The sequence below is a fragment of the Corvus brachyrhynchos genome, unplaced genomic scaffold (assembly GCF_000691975.1).
Source record: "Corvus brachyrhynchos isolate BGI_N302 unplaced genomic scaffold, ASM69197v1 scaffold444, whole genome shotgun sequence".
In the NCBI taxonomy this organism is placed as follows: Eukaryota; Metazoa; Chordata; class Aves; order Passeriformes; family Corvidae; genus Corvus; species Corvus brachyrhynchos.
The window spans coordinates 548639-558853 of NW_008237886.1; the positions used below are offsets into that span (position 1 = coordinate 548639).

At 37.2% G+C, this 10215-nt stretch overlaps 1 protein-coding gene across 6 annotated transcripts in view; it reads left to right on the forward strand.

Annotated features, from left to right (window-relative positions):
- Window positions 1–10215, forward strand: part of INPP4B (inositol polyphosphate-4-phosphatase type II B) — a 276861-nt gene that overhangs the window by 238362 nt on the left and 28284 nt on the right. For all 6 annotated transcript variants that reach the window (XM_017732655.1, XM_017732656.1, XM_017732657.1 and 3 more), the window contains 2 exons: window positions 2042–2154; window positions 5021–5175. In XM_017732655.1, coding sequence (XP_017588144.1) covers window positions 2042–2154; window positions 5021–5175 — 268 coding nt within the window. The remainder of the gene's footprint in view (window positions 1–2041; window positions 2155–5020; window positions 5176–10215) is intronic.

Consider the following 10215-nt stretch of genomic DNA (forward strand, 5'->3'; position numbering starts at 1 on the left):
AAGGCGGCCACAGCCCGGCCTCCAGCGGGGCAGGGAAGGCGGCTTTGGGATCCCGGGGCTTTCCAGCACAAGGAAAAGCAGCCGAAGCAAGCCGACTCCTCTCTGTCCAAACGCTGGAGACCCAAATGCCCACACACCCAGGTGAAACAAAAGGAGCAGCCAGGTCTTTTGTCTCTCTTAAGCACCCAGCGATTTGTCGTCTTAGTAACAGTATGGGGGAAAAAATTCCTTTAACAGAAAAAAACCTAGACCTCTTAAAACCCCAACAAAAGCTAAGGATACTAAGGGTCCAAAAATGTTAGACTGTTGTTCAGCAGTAGATAATTAACTGAAAACAAAAAGGCTGTTTGGTACTTCCAGGCTCCTCCTCCTTATAATCGATGAGCCTGATTTGATGGTTTAATACTGTGGGGGACCCAAGGAGTTTAAGCAATTGATCATTTCCAGTCAAGGTGCAACTGATTGGGCAGTACTATAAATTAGGAGACTCTTGCTTTACCTGTGGTGAAGTCACCCCTCAGAGATGCTTCATTTTCTGCTGTGGACCAAAGGAAAGCTGCCTAGAAGCGATAAAGTGTTTAGTGATACATTTACATAATCTCGAAGCATCTTTGTCACTGTGTACTTTGTGTTTTAAAGAAACAGATGCAGCCATAAGTGTAATAGTCTAGCAGATTGTGATGTGTTTTTATGTGTTCTGCATAATCTAAGTGTACAATCAGGACTTGTAATACACAGTTAAAACAATCCACATTGACATTATTGCAAAACTAGTTTGACTGTACTTTTTCCTCCCTTTTTTTTTTTTGTTTGTTCATTTGTTTCTTTATTTGTTTGGGGGTTTTTAGACAGCACAGTATGAGTAAAGCAACTTCGCTCTTTTTGAATATATTTAAATTACTTCTTACTATGAATCATGGATAAGGGAAACTACAGAATTTATTAGATGTAAAAGTTAAAAGCCTGTTGATAAGAGGGATCATTCCAGCTTGGATCAGGTTAGGAGAATGGATATTGACCTTCATTAATACTTCTCTCATTTTTATTCTTTCAATTGAGTATAAGTCTTTTGGGCTTGGGTTTGGGGCCTGGGTTGTTGGTTTTTTCCCCCCTCACTGGATGGACAATTTACTTTCTCTCCTTCAAGAAACTGTATTCATTTACCAATTTAGTTTTACTTTGTCCCAGTTGATTCTGAGCCTTTCTTTTTTGGTGATAACAATAATTAAGCTTCTTTTTACTTCACCACCATGAGAAGAAATAATTTCAGAAAACAGATTCTGCTTGTTTCTACTGATTTTCAAAGCTAGTGAAGATAAAAGTTACATTAGAAAAAACCCTCCTATATATACATATGAAACAGAGGAGGAAATTAAATCACCTACTCTTGAATTTTTGCTAGAGATGTAGGACAAATTAAACTTCATCTTAGATGCCATACCCAGAACAAACAGGTAAAATTTTTGATCTTAACTAAACCTGAAATTATTTTCTACTTCAAAATAAAGTCCCATTTAATTTCAAACTGAGAAATACACTTTGTTAAACCTCAGAGGGGATACTTAGTGCTGTTTAACCTTATGTTACATTATATACAAAATTAAGGCACATTTCAAAACAAAAATGAGATGTATCAATTTGAAAACAAAACCAAAATTTTTTACTTTAAAATAAAATAAATCATCCCATCAAAGAGCAGGTTGTAATACATTCAGGGTTTTTTTTCTGATTTCCATTGAATGTCTGTAATAGCTGATGAACAGAACTACAGCAGAGATTTGATTTTGTTTTTCACCATCCATTTATAAGATAAAGGTTGAAGACACTTTAATTTTCCACATGAGTATCTTAGGAAGGACAACCCAATACTCAGACATAAGGTTTGCTTCTTCCTTAAATATTTAGCTGGTAATTTCCATCCTGTGTTCCCAAACAAGGCTGTATATAATAGACCTGTTCTTCACCATGAGCATTCTTTAGTCAGGACAACCATATCACCAACCTTATCATAATGAGCAACTTTATCATCCTTTTTTTCCAGGTCTGCCCCATTTTCAAGAACAAAATGATTTAAAGGGATTGCTAGGAAGTCTTCATCAAAATATCCAGGCCAAAAAGAGAAAGAATGTAGAAATCATGTGGCTGGCTGCGACGGTAAGCTCTCTTGTTCCAAAGAAATTGATGATGATGAACTAATTTTCATAAGCCTGCTGATATTGTAAGTGCAATGGATTTTAAGGATATGATTGGAGAACTCACTGGTTAAAGTAGGCAGATGTGCTGAAATAATTTTCTAACATACCCATTCTCATAGTCACTCATTCCACTCATAAATGCATCTCTTCTTCCTCCACTTAAATTGCAGATAATTTCTTTTTTGCACCTTTTAAACTGGTAGAACCTGCCAGATTTCAAGGTATTTGATTCATATCCATTCTTTGATAATATAAAATTACTCCAAATAATTTCTTTTTTGTCATGTCCTTGAGGTATGATGTGGGACATGATTGCTTGCTCTGGCTTTTTTTTACTATTACTACATTCAGCTTTTGATTTTCTGTAATTAAATTAATTTCACAAATAACTGTTGCAAAAGAGATGCAAAGGACAGACAATCAGACACAGGGAGAACACAAAGAAAATTGTTTATCTAACAATGATTAATACTTACTTTGCTTTTTTCCCATAATTCCTTTCTGTTTCCCAATTCTATGGGGTTTGCGCATACATATTAAAAAAAAAGGCCAGGAAAAGAACTCTTAGATGTTTATAAAGAGCTCAGGCTTTTCAGGAATGTGAAATTCAGCCAGGCAGTTGTCTTATATTTAGAAAAGTACCCTTGGTATCTCTGCCGTCTTATACCAGCAGGGAGTTTTTGGTATCTGCTGAAAGTGAAGCAAGGCTTTGTGTTTTGGGAGACTTTCAAATGTATATACCCTTCACGGCAAATAAATATTTGATACAAAATTATTAATAACAAATTCCATGACTTTTTATTAACACCGGGGAAAAGACAATCTTAACTATGTCTTTGAACTATGTCTTTGTATTAATAACACTGCTGTAACTTTCACATTACTAATAACATTTTGCCATGTGGTCAATAAATATTATCACATGCTATTGCAGTATAAATCCTTTGTAAGTAAAAATATAAGGTTTTCTTGCAGTACCAGTCCTGCAATTACTATGAAACATTGCTTTTAAAAAAGTAGAAGGTACAGTATAAAATGAGTTACAAAGAATATGCCAGAATGTGCAAAATCTTTGGGTATAGAAAGTTGTATTTTACCATCTCTTCAGGGTTTCCTGAAAATAATTTCATGGGTAAAAAGCATTCTTTGGATATAACAAAATGCTTCAGGTTTTCCCTTCACTGAATTCTATTTCTCTTTAGGTTCCCTTACTTTAACTTTCTCAGATGTGTATTTCTGGTTCCATTGATCTACACACTGTTGTGTTATGTTCCATTTATTTTTTGATAAGGATGTAAGAATATAACTTTGTCAGTGCAGTAGCTGTGCAATATCACTTTTTTATTGCAGTAGGTGTATGAGATTCCACATATGTATCTGGACCTACATGTAATCCCTGATATAACAGGACTGTAAGAATAAATCTAATAGAAGTTAAGTCTGTTTCTTCTCCTCCTGTGTCCTCCCTACATCAGAGCCCATCACTCATCCAGAGTAATTGCCTGGGATTTTCTATGACTTTATTTTTTTATGGTTTTTTATCTTTTAAATTTTTTTAATGACTCATTCACATTGAATAGCCCCCATGACTCATGGACTTCCGAAGACACTATTGTAAAGAGAATTAATCTCTTCAATTAAACACTTCTTTCACAGCATTATTTAAGAAAATTACCGTATAGTACTTTATTTAAATCCCAGTGCAACTGTGCAAATTTTTAAACAGATTTCACTTTTAAAATTTTGAATTACGGGATGGAAGAAACACTCATAGGTTCTCCTTCACTACTCTGTACCTCTTCAGGTTCTAAGTATGATTCCCTTAATTGATTCCCTGAATTGAACTTTTGAGATTGTCCTCACCATGGTATCACAAAGGCCTTAAAGACTAAGTATTTTCTGGGACATTGATTTTAATAGAATTCCTGAGAATGCACTTAACAGATGGAGAAATGCTTATTTGCTGAAGTGGCACTATGGAGATCATGTTCCAGTTTCATCCTACAAGCTCTCCCATGATAGCCAATGTGGGAAGTTCCTTTGGATGATTGCTGCTCTAATTTATTGCCTTGCCTTGTTTATGTTTCTCATAAACATTTTGGGGTTTCATACTGATATGCCTATGATTCTCCAGGGATAGGTGTAAGCAAGGCAAAGTATTACCTTTTCTCAGGACAAATTATATGTGGTGAAAGGTAGATGCAAACTTGGGCATGGCATTTCTCCTTCAAATTTTTCTTCTTCTAGTCAAATATTGTTTGAAACCGAAATATAAACTAATGAACTGGTACAACCACAGATTATTCTTAAGGGGAGAAATTATCCTCAAAAATGTCATGTTTCTCTTATAAATTTTTCAAAGAGTAAGTAAAAGTAGACAATCCATGGCAGTCATTTGTGTTAAACTTTATTAATTGTGAGTCACACATTGAACAGTTTTCCTGTTGAAAATAAAAACTATTTAAGTTCAGATGTGTCTGAATCCATATGTTCACAAGAAGCTAGTCTGCTGCATTCATGTTCGTGAGTTAAGACTTATCAAGGTTTTTCTTTATTCATTAGGTGTTCAGACAATTAAGCTTTCATTGAGCAGGGTGGTCACTAGATTAAGTGAAGGAACTGGTTTTTTTTTATAGCCTAGGCTAACAGAAGTCCTATTTCAAGTTCAGGAACTGGATGCACCGGTACTAACTTTTAATAGGTGCTTGCTTCTTGAGAAATACTGTAGCTTTCTGTATGCACTTTCTGGGCTTGCAGAGTTGTAGGGGCTGCACAGCCTGCCTGGTGTGAGAAGGGCCAACCTGTGGGGCCTGCCTGTGTTTCAGATTTGCCGGAAGCTGAATGGAGTGCGCTTCACCTGCTGCAAAAGTGCCAAAGACAGGACATCCATGTCGGTGACACTGGAGCAGTGCTCCATCCTGAGGGACGAGCATCAGCTGCACAAAGACTTCTTCATTCGGGCGCTGGATTGCATGAGGAGGTAGGTGGAATGCTCCAAAGTGCCCTTTGAGCTAGGCCAGGACCACAAGCACAGAGGGTCTAAAGCTGGTTGTAAATGCCCAGCAGAGCCCGGGCCTGGCTGAGCACAGTCTGAGCAGCAGCCTGACCACTGGTAAGTCACCTCTGGAGTGCAGGGTCTTTGCAGCTGTGTGTTTTATCAGTAATTAACAGTTTCTGAGATAGAGATGTGAAACCTTCAGAGTGTCAGCTCACTGACTGTAGAATCTGAGCAGCAGTCTGAACAGCAGTGGTTTTAAAAAAAGTTTTTTCAGTTTTGAGGGTATTTTTTAAAAACATTTACACAGTCATTAAATAATTTGTGTAACATTTATACAAATACTGTGAAAGCAAAAGAAGCATATGTTACAGATGGCAATTCTTCCTAGTTTGTGTTATTGAAAAGAAACATCCAACTAAGTTTGGACTGTTGGTGATTGCCATTAATATCTGATAAAGTCATTACTGTGCTTTAAAAAAAAGTTAATTAAATGATGTTTTATTCTAAACAGAAAATTGAGGCTGATGTTTTCAGGAATGTGTAATTAAAAGATGTAAAGATTTCTCATTACCTGAGTCTTTGATGAATAAAAAACTTTATTGAGCAAACAAGTTTTGATCATAAAATGAATCCAGATGCTAGATTGTCCAAAGAAACTTTCATCATTGGTTTTAATGAGCTTAATCATATGATTTTAATCATAACAGTTTTAATCATATTTTCTATAGCAGTATTTAAAAATGTATCCACAACACTAGAATAACATAGAACAAAGGTCACTGTAAAACTGATAGAAAATCTTTTGGTCAGCCTGCACAGAAGTAACTGAATCATATCTTTCTTGGACTTTAGTGAAACACAAATTGTTTGTATGGTGGATTTGCACAGATCATATGAAGTAAACAATCATGTTTACAGTCTGTAATGGGTAATTCTGGACCTTCATATTTATTATTGCCATTCATATTTATTATTATTATTAGGTGTTTAATGTCTCGATTAATACTGTAGGCTTACCCACATGTCCTTTTGTCCTTTGGCAAAGGTAGCTGTTCTAAAGGAAAAAAGGTAATTTTATAAAGAGTAAATGGCCAGAGATGGCTCAGTTGTAGGTTTGGTTCACAAGGTGCTGCTAATGCAGTGAAATGTGGCATGTTGAACTGAGCTGTATTGTTTTGTATGTGTTGTTACCTTGCATAAATCCCTCAGTCTCTGCAGTAATTCAGTGAGTGAATGACTTGTGTGCAGTCTTCCATAACTACATTTTTTATCATTAATGAATTCTGAGTTTTCTGTGTTAAATTTCATTTGTGTTGGCATTTCAAATGCTTTTTTTTTCTGTTATGTCTCCAATAAACATAGAAGTGTGTAAGCTACAGTAAGTTACCAGGAAAACTAATTAATTATATAAAAACATCATAATGTTAGAATAGCATTGAGTAGTGGATTGGAAAATTTTCACAGACATAAATATAATTTAAAAAACCCCTAACTTGCAAGTACAAAAATCTAGTAGGTTTTTGTAGATCAAAATGTGAATGATTTTGAGTGGGTTTATATCATGTGACTGATTTGAAAATTGAGAAGATTAACACATTAGTTATATTTGCAGGTAACAGTAATTTGAAGTCACAAAAGAACGGTCTAAAGACAAAAAAATCTGAATAATACTTAAAAATTAAATTAGCAGATGGATGTATGAGGTTGAAGCACCATTGCAAAAATGTAAAATCTATTGGTTATGCTGTAGTTTCAAACAGAGAAAAGCTTTATCCTGCTCCTACCCTGTAAATGAATTTCAAACGTGAACTAAAGTAGGTGAAAGGTGTGTTTGATGGGAGGCAATAATTTTTACTCGGGTGGTAGGATTGCATGACTATTAAAGCAAAGACCTTGCAAGTAGTGGCAGTAGCATACAAAATAATTTGCACCATGAGGATAAATAAATAAATTAATAAATATTTTAACTCTGCTAGTTGTTTTCAGTGTAACACTGTCCATGTAACTGGAGGTTTAAAAATAAAATATAAAAAAAAGAAAAGCAGCCAGATTACTCTTTTTCCCTCCCAAATTGCTCTTTTTCCCCTCATGAGTTGGTCAATGCAAGCCCAAAAATTCAGAACAGAAGAGTAAAAATGTCAAATGGGAGCACAGTACTTCACTCCACAGTGCTCCCAATGGGAGTCGGCCTGGCAGTTTAAGATCATCTTGGGGGGGGGAGGGGGGTTGTATCTTTGGTGCCACAGACATTCAGCAGGGACTACTGCCCACTGCTGGAGTGCCTCTGGAGCAGTGTTGGAAGGGACACAGCACTGCTGCCCGGGTGGCCTGGCAGGGACCCTCCAGCTGAGCACTGCTCCTGTCGGTAGACAGGGAAAGCAGAATTGCAGAGAAAGGCAATTTGAGACAACAAACTGGGAAGGAAAGAGCAAATAGGCAAAGGAGAGGAGAAAAACCCCTTAATTTCCACAGGCGTTTCAGCTAAATGTCCTGTATTTCACTTGAGGGAAGTTTGGCAACTGTGTTTTTGAGGTTTGTTTGAACGAGGTCAACAGACTTGTTTGGTAGCCATTGGGGTACTTGTCCTTTTGTAGTTTCATTTTATTTGATTACTTTTGCAGATTTGAAAGATAATGCTATGCATTTCTAAACTTTTCATTAGGTACTTTTAGGAGCTTTTAGAATTATTTTCACATCTAAAAGAACCTATTTTGTTTCAAGGGCAGGCAGAGAAAAACTATTTGCCATTGAATTTACAGTTTTAGCAGTTTTTCCTCAATGAATCTTCTCTAGATCACTTTGTTAAACTTTGTCAATCAAATCCCTTTGTGCTGATTGCCATAAATTGCTTTTAAGCCTTTCAAAAGAACAAGTAGACATGAAAAATTCAATTTTAACATCCAGAATCCTAACAGATTGGATTGATCTTTGAAAGGCTTCTTTCAAGAGTTAACAGTAGGAGATAGAGACTGCTGTGAAACTAAGTGAGCTGTAGAAGTAAATGGTGATTCAAAAGCAGCCTTTATTGGAAATGCCATCATTTTGAGATATGAAAATTATAAAGGTGCCTGTGTAGCTGTAAGGCTTTTTCTTTTCCTGCCAGTGCTGACACAGCTTTGCTGACTGTTGGAAAAGGGAAGCATGTGCTTACAGATCCCTGCTTTCTTGCCATCAGAAGTTTGGAGATGCTGAACTTCTGTGTGCTGCTGCTTTTCAGCTTCTTTGGGGTCCCCAGAATTTTGAGCAATCCAGAAGTGATTCCTGAAGTTTCAGCATCTTTGCTTTGGTGTACATTGCGTAACCCTGTTTTGGAAAATACTGCCAGTAGCCGGTTTTTAATGACTTCGTTTGTAAGTGGAACCATTGTCTTTTAGTGATAAACTATACAATGTTTATTGATTCTTTATTAAAAAAAAAAAGGCTATACAAGAATCCTTCTGTTATATCTTCCTTTCACTTATGAAAAATGTGGTGAATGAAGCAATGATGTGAATGCAAGATTTATCATTTACAATATGTAATAGATGGCTTTGTCCTCAGTCATAAGTTGGCCCATTATGATGCTGCAATTAGTGTGTACCTGAAGCAGCCATTCTATAAATAATTCCACATATTATAATTTCCTTGATATAGGTATGTGACTTCCATTGATCTTAGTGACATGCATAGTGTGGAATGAGGAAAATCAATATATCATCTCCTCTGTATCAAGTGCTTGTAATTCACATCATATTACTGTTTATAATGCCGCTGCCACTTCCAAGTCATTTTTTATAGGCATTAATATTCTTATTTTTCCCTTCACCAATACATGAATATTTCCTATCATTCAATGTTAACTCTATTCCAAGAGACAGTAGGGGCACAAAACTGATTTACCTGAGTTCATTGCAGTATCTGTCACATGATTCTATTTCTTGTCTTTAGAGCTGGCCACTGTTAAGGGAGGATGGACCCTGCTGGGCAGTGCATAATGAAGCAGTTCTGTAAAAAAATTTTGATTTTTTTTTTTTTTTTCTTTTCTTTTCTTAAAATTTATTTCTTTTCTGGCCCTATTTAGCTTTATTGTTTCAGTGACAGGATCCCTTTTGGAGGCTGTGGGTAGTGAACAACCTCAGAATCTCCTGTCATTGAGCATGTTTTCAATAAAGCCTCAAAAGTAGCAATAAACAAAGGAAATGACAAATCCACTGTCTGTGGTGAATATTCCATGCTGTCAGGCTTATCCTCATTCTTAGCAGGGTACACCACCTGTCACATATTTCTGACACTGAATACAAAATTTGACTCCATATGGGACACACTGTATCCACTTGGAATAGCAGTTACGGATATTTCAGGGTATTTTAGATAAACTGCCTATCAAAAATCTCATTGAAGCACAAGTTCCAAGAATGAATGATCTGGGCAAGAGGTATTGGGCTTTTGATGAGCCAATTATGAAGAAAATATTTCCTTTTTTAAAGAGCTGTTTGAGGACAGCATATTTTAAAGATGTGTGAATTGAGGAGGAGAAAAAGCTGTAATACCTCTTTAATCAGGGATTTTCAGATATTCTGGGTGCTGAGCTACACTTGGCCAGGGAAGAGCCTGTACCAAACACCAGAGCTGTAATTGCCAAATGGACTAGGAAGCAGGAACAAAGGGACAAAAGGATTAGAGACAGGGATGATCCATGTGCATATCTCTCTGTGCCATTCTCCCATCTCCCAGCTTTCACCCTGCCCCTGTGAGCTTGTGGCAAGAGCTGCAGCACATGAGGGGTTACACAGAAGAGGAGGCACAAGTTCTCTAACGCAACCGGGGGCTTGTCAGCACAAGCCCCGGCGTGCCCTCGGGCAGAGGGGACGCAGCGCTGGCCTCCACAGCGTCCTCGCTGGACGGCTCAGTGGAATCGGCGTGGGATGGGTGTGTGCGCTGGCTCCTCCTCAGAGGAAGCACGTCGTCGGGCAGCCGATGATCAGGCTGGCGTTTGCCCGGAGGCAAAGAAGGCGGGGGGGGCTTTTGGGGGGGGGTCCACCC